Source organism: Peromyscus eremicus, chromosome 2, assembly GCF_949786415.1.
Source record: "Peromyscus eremicus chromosome 2, PerEre_H2_v1, whole genome shotgun sequence".
In the NCBI taxonomy this organism is placed as follows: domain Eukaryota; kingdom Metazoa; phylum Chordata; class Mammalia; order Rodentia; family Cricetidae; genus Peromyscus; species Peromyscus eremicus.
In genome coordinates this window covers 56,293,232-56,308,879 of record NC_081417.1, presented here as the reverse complement: position 1 = coordinate 56,308,879, position 15,648 = coordinate 56,293,232, and the positions used below count along the sequence as shown (strand labels likewise).

Genomic DNA, 15,648 nt, shown 5'->3' with positions numbered 1-15,648 from the left:
AAGTCTGCGCCAACACTAGCAAACCCCAGCAGGATGGGCTGCTGTGAACAAGTGAGGGGTACAGGTCAAGTGTCTTTCTCCACCTTGTTTCTTTTGAGATAAAGTCTCTCACTGAACCAGACCCGCTGGACCCACCTGTTTCTGTTTCCACCTCCCAGAATTGTGGTTTCAGACTTCCTTAGCCGCGCACGTTTTTTTCCTACAGACGCTGGAAATTCGAACTCAAGCTCTTCTACCCAAGGAGCCATCTCCGCAGCCCTTAGCATGATTTTATTTTTAGAGACAGGGTTTCTCTGTGTTACAGCCCTAGCTGTCCTGGATCTTGCTCTGTAGGCCAAGCTGGCCTCGAACTCACAGAGATCCACCTGCCTCTGCCTCCCACTGCTGGGATTAAAGGTGTGCGCCACCACGCCCCTTAGCATGATTCATAAATCACCTACTTTATTCAACGCTCTAATGTATTTTATTTAGGAATGAACTAAACTACAAGGTTACTCGATGACTGCAAACAATGACTGCGAACGAACGAGGAACACGAATTTCTACAGGGTCTGCTCATGGCCCATAGCCATTCCTCCCAGGTTAAAGCCTGACCAACGGGAATGCCAAGACGGGAGAGCACCCAAGGCTTTCGCGGGCCTTCCGCCTCCGCAGCTCAGGGAGAAGGCAGAGCCGGCCCAGGCTGCACCCTGCCGGCCTGGCTCCCGCGGGCTCGCCACTCGCCACAGTACCTGACAGGCGATCGACCTACGGAAGGCGCACGCCATGCCGTCCCGACGCCCGCCTCCGCACGCCCCGCCTCCGCGCCGGAAGCCGCCTCTGCTTCCGCAAGGGCGCCCGGAAGTGCTCAGTGCGCAAGCACACGGAGCCGTGGAGTATGGCTACTTCCTCGGTGTCCAAGGTACGTGGGGGTGGCGCTTGCCATGTCTGCTTGGCAAGCACGGCGAGGCGGAGGTGTGACGGGCGTTGGCTCTGGCTCCGGGAAGAGCAGAATCCAGGCGGCTTTGCCCAGGTCCGGGTTCGAGGCCACCTTTGCTTTGGCCACCTAGGCTGTGGCGCCGAGGCAAGCCGGCCGGCTGCCCCAAGAATACGCCGCTTGCCCCTCCGCTCCCCGCTTTTTTTTTTTTTTTTTTTTTTTTTTTGCCGCATAAGTACTTACTGTGAGTTTAATTACCGAAATACAGACGTAAAAAAAATACCTTTCAGTACTCAACTATTAATAAGCAGCTGATCTTGAATTGCCCGTAGTACTAAGGGGAAAAGTTCTGAGAGAAGAGGGACGAACCAAGATTGCTAGGAGACCAGCGAAGCTTTTGGAGTAACAGTTTGGCTGAGACCTGAAAAATAAAGAGTCTTGGCGGGAATATAAAGCGTGAGGGTGGGAGAGCAGAATGACATGTTCTTTGCCTTAGAAATACAGAAATAAAGGAGCGGATTAAATAGAAGAATCGGGACAACCCGAAAGTGGAGGACGGAGCATTGGGAAAAACGAGAAAATGTAATTCACATGAGTGTTTGTATCGGGGCATCATGGACTGCGTAGATAGCAAGGGAGTGCAAACCAAAATGTGGTTTATAAGAGGAGAAATCCTAGGGTTGTGTCGCCCCCTAGCAGTCGGTGGCTGTTTACATTTGAATTAAGATAACTTAAAATTAGTTTACCATTAGCACGAACCATATTTCAATAGCACATCAGAGCAGCTGTTTGCCATTTACGTTAAAGAAAGTTCTACTGGAGTATATTACTATACCATGTAAAGACAGACTTATTTTATATATACTGGACTATATTACTATACCATGTAAAGACAGACTTATTTTATATATACTGGACTATATTACTATACCATGTAAAGACAGACTTATATATACTGGACTATATTACTATACCATGTAAAGACAGACTTATTTTATATATACTGGACTATATTACTATACCATGTAAAGAAAGACTTATTTTACGTACAGAGGGATACTCCTGAGTGAAGCTGATAAAGCTGAAAAATACCAAGTTCTGGAAGGTTTTGTGTTTGGAATTGAAGGGGGACACTGAGCTGGATTGTCCTTTTTCGAAGAGATGTATTAGAAGTGATATTAACATCATAGACAGGCAGGCAGGCAGCGTGGCAGAGGCTGTGAGAATTCTGGCCCACATGGCAGAGGGAGTCCCTTCGAAGTTTTCACAGGATGAGGGTTCTGGAAGAGATTGAAATGTTTTCTGTTTTGACCCACAGTTCATGATTGCTAGCAGTAACCAGTGAATCTCAGTTCATGAATTTTAGGTGATTGATAAAACATCTTTCCTAGTTGGGCAAATCTGAGGAACAGGGAAGATAAGAGTATAGAAACAAGTTACTTTAGTTCAAGAAACCAAATTACAGTTACAGAAATTGTCATAGTTCAACCAAAATGGAGACAATTTACAAATGGTCCTGTCTACATCCCCCAAGTGCTGGCAATAATGGTGTGCACCATCACACCCAATCCCTAGTTTAAGATTTTTATAGGACTGACTGGCTGGTGCTAGATTTAACTGCACTAGTACCTCTATTAGTGTTATTCCTGTTTTTCGTTTGTCCTTGGCTACAAAGTTCCAGATGTTGTGCCCTATCTCCTCATCATGTTTGTTTTATAAAACTTCATTTCTTTTTCTGTAGTTTTGCATCCTGATCAAGTGCTCTACCACTTAGCTGCATACCCAGCCCTAGACCTCTTTCTTTTTTTAAACTTAGAGAAAATTATATATATATATAAAATACATATTTGCCTTCTAACAAATAGCTATGTTGGTGATTGATTATGAAGTAGACCTTATATAAATAACCTTTAAGGACTATTTCAGCAATTCATGGAACTGCCAACATTTTAATTAATTAATTTATTTATTTATTTATTTATTTTTGGTTTTTCGAGACAGGGTTTCTCTGTGTAGCTTTGCGCCTTTCCTGGAACTCACTTGGTAGCCCAGGCTGGCCTCGAACTCACAGAGATCCGCCTGGCCCTGCCTCCCGAGTGCTGGGATTAAAGGCGTGTGCCACCACCGCCCGGCTTAATTTATTTTTCTTATTAAACCTATCAAGTATTGTTATTTCTCTTTTCAATATATATATATATATATATATATATATATATATTTCTGTTTTGTTGTTTTTCAAGACAGAGTTTCTCTATAGAACAGTTCTGGCTATCCTGGAACTTGCTTTGTAGACCAGGCTGGCATTGAACTCACAGAGATCTGCCTGCTTCTGCCTCCAGCGTGCTGGGATTAAAGGTGTGTGCCACTACCACCTGGCTACCATGTTACCATGTTAACATTCACATGTTTATATTAATATTTGTTGCTTGTATTCATATCCTTGTGCTAATATTCATCATATTAAGATCCATTCTAGAACTGTTCATGTTTTGCTGCATCACTGCTGCCCTTACTGATTTGCAGGTCCATAGGGAAAGGATATAGTAATAAGCTTGTCATGGTACAAGGTACTTTTAAAAAATATTTACAAGCAATTCACATAGCTTTCCTAGTTGCAAATATAAGAATACAAGGTACAACTTAATTTGGAACATGTTATCCACATGGCCACTTTATATTTTACACAGCTATCTAATACCAGTCTGAGATGACTTTTTTTGTCGTATTTCATTTCTTTTATTCTTTCGTTTTCCATATAAACGGAAATCTTAGGAGACTATCCATGAAATATAACTTACTTTTTCGTAGAATACACCACAATTAGAAACTTAGGAGCCAAGTACCAATAGTCAGATGTAATAATAGGACATTTTATGTGGCTATAGAAAATTACTAGAAAAACTACTTAGCAAGTATTTATTCATTCTGTATACCAATCGCCTAATGTATTTGTTAGTACTATCATAAACGTTAAGGAGGTGGTTATAAATAAAATATATCTGTGCTGTAAATGTGCTGACAGTTTATATTCAAGGAAAGATGTTTGAATCCTGGAATCGCAGGAGAAGCATTTCTTGAGAGAGTATCCAGGAGGGTGTCCCTGTCCCTGTCCTATGCGCCCCCCCTCCCCCAAGAGATGAGGATTTGGTTTGGTTGCATAGCTAGGCTGGCCACAAACTCATGCAAAGGAAGATGATTTGGAACTCTTGGTTCTTCTGTCTCACAAGCACTAAGATATAAGTGCGTGAACCATGCCCTGGGTTTTTTCTTTTGTTTTTTTATTTAAATGGTTTATTGTATAGCACGGGGACCTGGAGTCCACTGTGTAAACTAGGCTAGCTTCAATCACAACAGTTCTCTTGTCTCAACTTCCTAAGGATTACAGAGATGAACGATGAGTTTTGAGCCAAACTATAATGGATAAATGGAAAGGAGTTTATTATTTGAAAAAATGTTCCATGAAATAAGAGCCAAAATTATATACTTATATCCTGGTTGTAAATACTTAAGAGTTAATTAAATAAGAAATCATTTTGGAATGTGAGAGTATCATGTTTTTAACTTAATCTTTATTTATTTTTACTTTTTTGTTTTTTAAGACATACTTTCTCTGTGTAGCCCTGGCTGTCCTGGAACTCTCTCTGTAGGCCAGGCTGGCCTTGAATTCAGAGATCTGCCTGCCTCTGCCTCCCGAATTCTGGGATTAAAGGTGTGTGCCACCACTTCCTGGCACTTAATCTTTATTTTAATGTATAATATTAATGTTATTTCCCTTCTACGTTTTATGAAACTTGAACTAAAACAGTTCGCCTACCTCTTAGAGCAGGTCCTAAAGAGTGTGAGGGCAACCGAGGGGACTGAGGAAAAGAAATGGATAATTCTTGAAGACTCTTCCCTTCAGTATTTCAAAGAAAAGTGTTAGGATTTTTTAGAACCTGAAAGAAATATACCCTACCCAACTCCCCTTTTAAAGATCTTGTTTATTTCCAAAGTATTTGGGTAATTAGATTTGTCTGCTTTGCCTAATTTGACTTTTTGCTTTATTCCTTCCTTCCTTTTTTTGCTTAAATAGGGCTGTTTTGTGTTTAAACCAGACTTCAAGAAAAGAAAGATCTCTGTGCCAATCGGTAAAGTATCTTCACATCCAATTTGTTAATTTTTGTTCCCCCAGATCTTCTTAAACTTTAAGTGTGATTATGAGCAAACCTTCTTAATGTTGGAGGTGATTCAACTTAACAGAAATAGTTTAAATAAAATTAAGGATTTATTCCTTCATTGTATGTGAGACATATACCATACATTGATGTCTGAAACTATGGCAATGTAATTACAACAAATTTGGTAGTATATTAAAGCATTTATTATGTGCTGGATTGTTCTAATCATTTTTGTTCTTTTAATCCCCTCAGGAAACTTGGGGGGGGTGTAGTAGTATTTCCATTACCATATACAAGGATACATAGAAGACAGAAAGAACTTTCTCAGTATTATAATGCTGTAAACATTGTAGAGCTAGGATTTGAACCCATCCTCTGATTTTAGACCCTATGGTCTAACCATTGCTTTATGATACCATTTCATAATGTGAAGCAAGTGTTTGCATAGGACTTTTTATGTTGGATTTCAGTTGTAACTTAAGATTTATTAATAGTTTGTAATATCAACATTTTATGTGTACAGCAGTATAATTTGAGCTTTGCTTTAGAATTTTTAAATTTTTTCTTTCATTGTATTTGGTTTAAGACTAATAGGTATTGCTACAATTTGAAAGTGTTTAAGGAATTAACTGATTATAAGAGAGATGAGATGAGGAAAATTATTCCCACTTTTTAGCAGTTACCTTAACTGGCTTCAGTACTTGAAGCTGATTCGAGAGAAGGGGGTGGTTTGTATTTTGCCCACCATATGTCCCTGGACTTACGACATTTCGGTGCATCCCTAAGCAAAACCCGGCAAATCCCCCCACTTAGTAGTGTTTGTGGAATACTGCACATGTCTGCCAAAACAGTGGGTGAAGCTGGGAGAAGGGAGAGGCTGGCGGCGTCAGTGGCAGCGACAGTGCTGCTCATGTGCGCTGCAGCCCTCGCTGAGTGGAAGCTGAGGGGAGGGAAGCTTGGCAGCAGGCTAGTTTCCGTCTACAGCTCCTAACTGTGCTCACGGAAGGACCATGAGAGAGGTAACACTCACAGACTGGTGTCCCACTGCTGCTCTGTCCCAGTTCCCATGATTATTTTCACTGCATACTTGGATAGACTCAGCATATAAATTCATGCCTTAGTTTGCTGTGTAGCATTTTATCACCAGCGTACCCAGTAAAATGACTATTTTTGTTTGTTTAAGGCTACCCTATTATTCTGCTTTATCTTTTAATAGATTGTTGTACATTCTCTTTTTTTGCATATTAATAACATAACTTTGCCATCTAGACATTATAATGACTTTATTGTGTTGTAAAATGTTTGACAAAATTAAAATCTTGTGGAAACTAAGTCATCTATTATGAGGAACACTCCTTCATATGAAAGAAAATATATTCCAAATGACCAGTTCAAGATATAACGCTACTGAACGATGCTCTAACTAAAGGAATGTAAAGTAAATTGAGGGAACTACAAATGTGAAAAAGAGGGAATTGTAAGGAACATAAATGTTTGAGTAAAGGGCCAGGCCATTCGTGTTTTAAATACAATTTTAAGTTAAATATATCTAGTTATTTAGGGCCTAAACTCTCTTCAGACTTGGAATACTTTTGCTGTGTGCTGGAATTACATTTATCTTTGAGTTGGATATGAATTTTTATAACCATTTAAGAATTTTTGTTTGTAAGCTGGGCGGTGGTGGCGCACGCCTTTAATCCCAGCACTCGGGAGGCAGAGCCAAGAGAATCTCTGTGAGTTCGAGGCCAGCCTGGGTTACCAAGTGAGTTCCAGGAGAGGCGCAAAGCTACTCAGAGAAACCCTGTCTCGAAAAACCAAAAAAAAAAAAAAAAAAAAAAAAAAAGAATTTTTGTTTGTTTTCCAGCTCAATCTGTAAACTTGGCTTTATTCAGTTAGTATACCAGTTGTAATTATTTTTGAGATGTGCTAAGATCACTGTTCATTTCATAGCATGGCTTTTTTCTTTGGGGTTTTTTACTTTTATGTATGTAGTTTTGCCTGTGTGTATGTACATCCATTATGCACATGTCTGGTGCCTGCTGCAGAGGCTGAAAGAGTGTGTTGGATACCCTGGAAGTGTAGCTGCAGATACTTGAGCACCTGTGGATGCTGGGAATCCAACCCAGATTCTCTGCCAGAGCAGCAAGTGTTTTAATTGCCGTGCTACCTCTCTACCCTCATGTTTTTGTTTTAATTAAAGAATAAAATTGATTGCTGGCAGTGGAGGAGAATTGGTATGGAAATAGAATTGAACAATAGAACAAATATGAAAGTTCAAAAACAGTTGAAAGTATACATTAATATTAGACTAAAAGAGCATCAGATCAATAGAAGGAAGGACAGAGTAGTGAATAAATAGTGAATTTCTACTTTTTCCAAATTGGAGGTCATAACCAATTACAAGTTATGGAATCACTTCAGTAGACTGAAATAGAGCATATTTGCTATAATAGGATGAGAATAAAAGTGGCTTTATGGAACTTTTATTTTTGTATCTACTAGATATAAATTTGTTAGAATTTCAAAATAATATATTCCTTGATACACATGGTTTTTAAACTTTGAAAAACAATTGCAATAAAAATATTTTATTCAATGGATGTTTGGAGAAAATATTTTTAAAAGAATATAAAATAATACATATGAGGGCAGAGAGCTGGCTCAACTGTTAGAAGCACTGGCTCCCTTCTAGAGGACCGGAGTTGATTCCCAGCACCCACGTGGCAGCTCACAGCATCTGTTGTTAGCTCTAGTCAAGGGGATTCAAAACCCTCTTGCTTTCTTTGGCAATGCACATACCTTTCAACAAAAAAGAAAAGAATACATACTAAATCAAAGACGGGACTAAACTATGTCAATGGAACAAAAACAGTATGAAAAATTATTGAATAGCGAAGAGTTTAAAGTAATCATGTAAGGTAAAGAAGATGAAGATGTGGATGAAACATTAATGCTGTATATGTACACCTTGAACTGAAAATCATTAAGTAGAAGCTTAGAGATTCATTAGTAAGGAATAGAACTTTAAAATTTTAAATATCCTTTTTAATATGATAAAAATGAGACATAAAATTAAATACAAAAGATAAACTATTTTTCTTCAAGTGTACAGAGAAAGATGTATACATAGATACATGATTTTTTGATTTGTAGAAAATGTTTTGACATCCCTGCTCCATGCTGTGTGTCTCTGCACACAGTTTCTTAATTTTATTGTGTTAAAAAACAAACTGACTTTCTATTTTGTTTTTGTTTTTGTTTTTTTTAGAGGATTATTTTAATAATGAGAAACTTGTGTCTGAGGACAGTAAACTTCGATTTGAAACATATCACTTGCTATGGCAACGGATAAAATCTGAAACAGAGGTGAATAATTTCCTTTTTATATTTCTGTAGTAAAATACTGTAGATGTTGCATTTGTTACTTTCCATATTTCTAACGATTTATAAGAGTCTGCGTAGAAGCTGAGAAATAACAATCAAATACTACTTTTATACCTCAAAGAAAATAATGTGTCATGTTCTAAATTTTTTGTTTTTTGTTTTTTCAAGCCAGGGTTTCTCTGTGTAGTTTTGGTGCTTGTCCGGGATCTTACTCTGTAGACCAGGCTGGCCTCGAACTCACAGAGATCTGTCTGACTCTGCCTCACTTTAATCCCGAGTGCTGGGATTAAAGACGTGGGCCACCACTGCCCGGCTCTAAATATTAAGCATATCCTCAGTTACTGGGACATGATAGCTGCTAAGACAGAGAACTTTACTATGGTGACACTCACTCTTTTTTTTTTAATTTTATAATTTAATTTAATTTTACATATCAGCCTCGGATTCCCTTGTCCTCCCCCTTCCCCCCCAGCCTACCCCCCTATTCCCATCTCCTCCAGGGCAAAGACTCCCCTGGGGATTGAGTTCAACCTGGTAGATTCAGTCCAGGCAGGTCCAGTCCCCTCCTCCCAGGCTGAGCCAAGTGTCCCTGCATAAGCCCCAGGTTTCAAACAGCCAGCTCATGCACTGAGGACAGGTCCCAGTCCCACTGCCTGGATGCCTCCCAAACAGATCAAGCTAATCAATTGTCTCACTTATCCAGAGGGCCTGATCCAGTTGGGGGCTCCTCAGCTATTGGTTCATAGTTCATGTGTTTTCATTAGTTTGGCTATTTGTCCCTGTGCTTTTTCCAATTTTGGTCTCAATAATTCTCACTCATACAAACCCTCCTCTTGCCAATTGGATTCCTGAAGCTCCACCTGGGGCCTGGCCGTGGATCTCTGCATCTGGTTCCCTCAGTCATTGGATGAGGTTTCTAGCATGACAATTAGGGTGTTTGGCCATCCTATTACCAGAGTAGGTCAGTTTGGGCTTTCTCTCGACCATTGCCAGTAGTCTATTGTGGAGGTATCTTTGTGGATTTCTGTAGACCTCTCTAGCACTTTGCTTCTTCCTATTCTCATGTGGTCTTCATTTATCATGGTCTCTTATTCCTTGTTCTCCCTCTTTGTTCTTCATCCAGCTGGGATCTCCCGCTCCCGTAAGCTCTCTTTCCCTCGACCTTGCCCTTCATTACCCCCCTCGAGTCCAGTTTGCTCATGTAGATCTCATCCATTTCTCTGTCATTGGGCGATCCCTGTGTCTTTCTTGGGGTCCTGTTTTCTAGGTAGCCTCCCTGGAGTTGTGAGTAGCAGTCTAGTCATCTTTGTTTTACATCTAGTATCCTCCTATGAGTGAGTACATACCATGTTTGTCTGAGTCTAGGTTTCCTCACTCAGGATGATTTTTTCTAGATCCATCCATTTGCCTGCAAACCTCATGATGTCATTGTTTTTCTCTGCTGAGTAGTATTCCATTGTGTATATATATGTACCACATTTTATTTATCCATTCACTTGCTTGGTTAGTGTTACCCCAAGGTATTTTATATCATTTGTGGCTATTGTAAAGGGTGATGTATCTCTGATTTCCTTCTCAGCCTGTTTGTCAATTGTATATAGGAGGGCTACTGATTTTTTTGAGTTGATCTTGTATCCTGCTATGTTGCTGAAGGGGTTTATAAGCTATATCAGTTCCTTGGTTGAATCTTTGGGGTCACTCAAGTATACTATCATGTCATCTGCAAATAGGGAAAGCTTGACTTCTTCCTTTCCAATTTGTATCCCCTTAATCTCCTTAAGTTGTCTTATTGCTCTGGCTAGAACTTCAAGTACTATATTGAATAAGTATGGGGAGAGTGGACAGCCTTGCCTCGTTCCTGATTTTAGTGGAATCGCTTTGAGTTTCTCTCCATTTAATTTGATGTTGGCTGTTGGCTTGCTGTAAATTGCCTTTATTATGTTTAGGTATGTTCCCTGTATTCCTGATCGCTCCAAGACCTTTATCATGAAGGGGTGTTGGATTTTGTCAAATGCCTTTTCTGCATCTAGTGAGATGATCATGTGGTTTTTTTCTTTGAGTTTGTTTATATGGTGTCTGACATTGACGGACTTTCGTATGTTGAACCACCCTTGCATCCCTGGGATGAAGCCTACTTGATCATGGTGGATAATTGTTTTGATGTGTTCTTGGAGTCTGTTTGCCAGTATTTTATTGAGTATTTTTGCATCAGTGTTCATGAGGGAGATCGGTCTGTAGTTCACTTTCTTTGTTGCATGTTTGTTTGGTTTAGGAATCAGGGTAATTGTAGCCTCATAGAAGGAGTTTGGTAATGTTCCTTCTGTTTCTATTGTGTGGAACAATTTAAAGAGTATTTGTATTAACTCTTCTTTGAAGAGCTGGTAGAATTCTGTGCTGAAACCATCTGGTCCTGGGCTTTTTTGGTTGGGAGACTTTTAATGACTGATTCTATTTCCTTAGGGGTTATTGGACTATTTAAATAGTTTATCTGGTCTTGATTTAACTTAGATATGTGGTACCTATCCAGAAAATTATCCATTTCTTTTAGATTTTTCCAGTTTTGTGGAGTAGAGGTTTTTGAAGTATGACCTGATGATTCTCTGGATTTCCTCATTGTCTGTTGTTATGTCCCCCTTTTCATTTCTGATTTTGTTAATTTGGATGCTCTCTCTCTGTCTTTTGGTTAGTTTGGATAAGGGTTTGGGTATGTGGTGTCTTCATTTTCGTTGATCTCTAGGAAGTCTTTAATTTATTTCTTTATTTCTTTCTTAACCCATTGGTGATTCAGTTGAGCATTATTCAGTTTCCATGAGATTGTAGGTTTTCTGTAGTTTTTGTTGTTGTTGAAATCTACCTTTAAACCATGGTGGTCTGGTAGAATGCAGGAGGTTATTCCAATTGTTTTGTATCTGTTGAGATTTGCTTTGTGGCCAAGTATGTGGTCGATTTTAGAGAAGGTTCCATGGGGTGCTGAGAAGAAGGTATATTCTTTTTTGTTAGGATGGAATGTTCTGTAAATATCGATTAAGTCCATTTGAGTCATAACATCAGTTAAGTCCTTTATTTCTCTGTTAAGTTTCGATTTGGGAGATCTGTCCAGTGGTGAAAGTGGGGTGTTGAAGTCTCCCACTATTAATGTGTGGGGTTTTATATGTGGTTTAAGCTTTAGTAATGTTTCTTTTACATATGTGGGTGCCCTTGTTTTTGGAGCATAAATGTTCAGAATTGAAACTTCATCTTGGTGGATCTTTCCTGTGATGAGTATGTGATGCCCTTCTTGATCTCTTTTGATTGATTTTAGTTTGAAGTCTATTTTGCTGGATATTAAGATGGCTACACCTGCTTGCTTCTTAAGACCATTGGATTGGAAAGTCTTTTCCCAGCCTTTTATTCTTAGATAGTGTCTATCTTTGAATTTGAGGTGTGTTTCTTGTATGCAGCAGAAAGATGGGTCCTGCTTTCGTATCCATTCTATAAGCCTGTGTCTTTTTATAGGTGAATTAAGCCCATTGATATTAAGAGATATTAATGACCAGTGATTGTTCATTCCTGTTATTTTTTGGTGGTAGTGTGTGTATACTTCTCTTCTTTGGGGTTTACTGCTGTGACATTATCTATTGCCTGTGTTTTCGAGGGTGTATCTGACTTCCCTAGGTTGGAATTTTCCTTCTAGTGCTTTCTGTAGGGCTGGGTTTGTGGATAAGTATTGTTTAAATCTGGCTTTGTCTTGGAATGTCTTGTTCATTCCGTCTATGGTGATTGAAAGTTTTGCTGAGTATATTAGTCTAGGCTGGCATCCATGGTCTCTTAGTGTCTGCATTACATCTGTTCAGGTCCTTCTGGCTTTCAAAGTCTCCATTGAGAAATCGGGCGTTATTCTGATAGGTTTGCCTTTATAAGGCACTTGGCCTTTTTCCTTTGCTGCTCTTAATATTCTTTCTTTATTCTGTATGTTTAGTTGTTTAATTATTATGTGGTGAGGGGACTTTTTTGGGGGGGTCTAGTCTGTTTGGTGTTCTATAGGCTTCTTGTATCTTAATAGGCATTTCCTTCTTTAAGTTGGGAAAGTTTTCTTCTATGATCTTGTTGAATATATTTTCTGTGCCTTTGAGTTGGTATTCTTCTTCTTCCTCTATCCCTATTATTTGTAGGTTTGGTCTTTTCATGGTGTCCCAAATTTCTTGGACATTTTGGGTCATGGCTCTGTTGGCTTAGTGTTTTCTTTGACTGATGAATCTATTTCTTCTACCATATCTTCAATGCCAGAGATCCTCTCTTCCATCTCTTGCATTCTGTTGGTTATACTTGCATCTGAAGTTCCCGTTCATTTACTCAGATTTTCTATTTCCAGCATATCTCTGTTTGTGTCTTCTTCATTTTTTCTATTTCCCTTTTGAGGTCTTGGACTGTTTCCTTCATCTTTTTCATTGCTTTTTCATGATTTTCTTTCAGGGATTTATTGTTTTCTTCTGCTTTAGTTGTCCTTTCCTCTAGTTTTTTATAGTGTTCTTCCCATTTTTTGTTTGTCTTTTCTTCAATTTCATTTTTGATTTCTTCTATGTAAGGCTCTAGCCTCTTCATGATGTTATTCATAAGGTTGCTTTCTTCTGCTTCTTCCATTTTGTGATGTTCAAGTCTAGCTGTTGGAGGAGGGCTAGGTTCTGGTGATGCTGTATTGCTCTTCATTTTGTTGTATGTACTTCTGCCTTGACGTCTGCCCATCTCCTTGTGGATTTGTTCTTGGTCTTATCAGCGCTCTTGGTCCAGACAGCTGACAGATTCAGGAAGCTCTCTCTGGTTCAGATGGAAGCTCTCTTGTCTAGATGGGAGCTCCGGGGTAGTATGGGAGCTGGGGGCTGGTGTCTAAGTCTCAGGAAGTGGTTGGGGTCTCAGGCGGATGGGCGTGGGGGCAGGGCGTGGAGATTGCAGGGTCTCCTGGGGGTCTTGGAGAAGGGGAACCTTCCCGATGGGGGTGGAGGGAGTCTTGCCCGATGCCCAGAACCTGGGGCCAAGTTGGGCAGGTCTTCCCCAGAAAGGCTAGTGCCCAGGGATGGGACCTAGGAGCAGGCCTCTCTGGGTATGAGCCCAGGCACTCACCTCTTGTCCAGATGGGCGCTCCGGGGTGGGATGGGAGCTCGGTGACACTCACTCTTAAAGTCAGTTAAAAAATTAGACAAATCTGAAAGGAAACAATTTCTAAACTTGTTCTAACATCCAGTTTTCACTGTGTTTTGTTTGGTTTGGTTTCTTCTTGAGACATGGACTTGCTCAGGCTGGCCTAGAACTTACTACATGTTCTGGCTGTGAGTATCTCCACTATAGCAAGTCAGTAGCTCCAGTGCCAACAGCTTATTCTGCTTAACCAATACGTTGCTATAGTGTTTTGGTTTTGAATGAGAGTTACACACAGCTTTTAGTGGGTGCTGGGAATTCTAACTGAGGACCTTGTGCTCCATCTTTCTGGCTCACCTACTTTCTAGTCTCTTACTGTTTCCCATCTATCTTTATTACTTTACACTTACTTTGCTCATTGATATTTTTCATGTAGGCCTCAAAGATACTTGAGTTTATGGTCTCCAATTTAGGCTATCTTCTAGTTTCTTTTTTTTCTTAAATTGTGTGTGTGTGGGTGGGTGGGTGCACATGAGTGCAGGTGCCTTCAGATGCCAGGAGAAGGGCACTGGATTCACTGGAGTTAGAGTTAACAGGTAGTTGTAAGCCTTCCACTGGGAACTGAGCGCCAGCCCTCAGCCTGAGCAGTATGCTCTTTTAACTGCTGAAGTACCTCATAAGCTCTTGTCTGTCTTCATTGTTTAACTTAGATTATCATAAAATCCCTATAATGTGTTCTGACATCACACCCTTTTAACTTGCCAATAGCTCTTTGGTGTCTGAGTCATATTAGGAACATTCCCCCATTTCAGGCAAATGCAGCTTTATCCCACCTTTGGGATGGGTTTCATTATGACCTCCTTTATCTCTGACCTTCACAACAGTGCCAAATGAGCCTTCACTCCTTAGAGCTCCTTGGGTGCCCTCCTTGAAGTATGAAGTCCAAATCCTTTAAAGTCATGGTGTTTGTTGCACGGTCTAGACTTGGACCTGTTTGGGTAGCCTCTTTTCCTCCCATTGGATTCTTTCATGGTTAGCTGGACCAGTGGTTAGCCAGTGTTGCACTTTGTTTCTACAGCTTGTCCTTCCAACTTACCTTTGCCTCCCCTCACCCTCTGTATCACCAGGTAGTGCTTTGATTCAGATAAATTACCTCTTCAGCTTCAAGTAAATGGTTCCAGTTTTTGTCTACTTACCTTTTTAGGAAAGACTATCTTTCATAGACACAAAATGATTAGTGAATGGTTATGGAATGAATAAAAGAGAAATTTTTTATTTGTTTGTTTGTTTGTTTGTTTGGTTTTTCGAGACAGGGTTTCTCTGTGTAGCTTTGCACCTTTCCTGGAACTCACTCAAAAGAGATTTTTTTTTTAAAGATTAATTTATTATGTATACAAAAGAGGGTGCCAGATCTCATTACAGATGGTTGTGAGCCACCATGTGGGTGCTGGGAATTGAACTCAGGACCTCTGGAAGAGCAGTCAGTGCTCTTAACCTCTGAACCATCTCTCCAGCCCCAAAAGAGAGATTTTTTTTAAAGGGAGTAATCCAAAGCACTAATCTCCAGAAAAGTAAGGAAAACCTTTATTTCATCCAGCTGTTTTCCATTTCATATATAACCTTTCTACTGTATCTGTGATACTTTTCTTTCTAAAACCAGCAAGGGTCAAAATAGAATACCCCAAAATACACTTCTCTTTCATGTATATGTGTTCCTGTGTAGGGGTTCCTGTGTAGGGGTATGTGCAGACATGTGTAAGTACCCATGGAAGAGGCCAAATGTGTCAGACTCTTGGAACTGGGGTTAAAAATGGTAATGAGCTGCCATGTGGGTTCTGGGTCCTCTAAAAGAGCAGTATATTATTTCAATGCCCAAGCCATGTCTCCATACACTGTACTTCAGTATATTTCCAGATGGCTCTTCTGAGAAGTTGCAGACACAGGGTGGCTTTGAGAAACCATCTTTGTTAGTGTTTTACTCTCACATTTCTGCAACTTGCCATCCTTATTCCTTCCTACCTTACCTCCCAAACTTCACCCTGTCCCCTTCAACCCAAGAAGCCCCACTGACAGTTTTTT

At 40.0% G+C, this 15,648-nt stretch overlaps 2 protein-coding genes across 4 annotated transcripts in view; one reads left to right on the top strand and one right to left on the bottom strand.

Moving 5' to 3' along the window:
* The window catches only part of Rars2 (arginyl-tRNA synthetase 2, mitochondrial), a 40,996-nt gene extending 40,186 nt beyond the window's left edge, over positions 1-810 (bottom strand). For both annotated transcript variants that reach the window (XM_059254093.1, XM_059254092.1), the window contains exon 1: positions 732-810. In XM_059254093.1, the coding sequence (XP_059110076.1) occupies positions 732-767 (36 nt within the window). In that variant the 5' untranslated portion in view covers positions 768-810. The remainder of the gene's footprint in view (positions 1-731) is intronic.
* A 23-nt stretch (positions 811-833) lies between these two features.
* Orc3 (origin recognition complex subunit 3) overlaps positions 834-15,648 on the top strand; it is an 80,998-nt gene continuing 66,183 nt past the window's right edge. For both annotated transcript variants that reach the window (XM_059254091.1, XM_059254090.1), the window contains exons 1-3: positions 834-901; positions 4,989-5,043; positions 8,342-8,439. In XM_059254091.1, the coding sequence (XP_059110074.1) occupies positions 878-901; positions 4,989-5,043; positions 8,342-8,439 (177 nt within the window). In that variant the 5' untranslated portion in view covers positions 834-877. The remainder of the gene's footprint in view (positions 902-4,988; positions 5,044-8,341; positions 8,440-15,648) is intronic.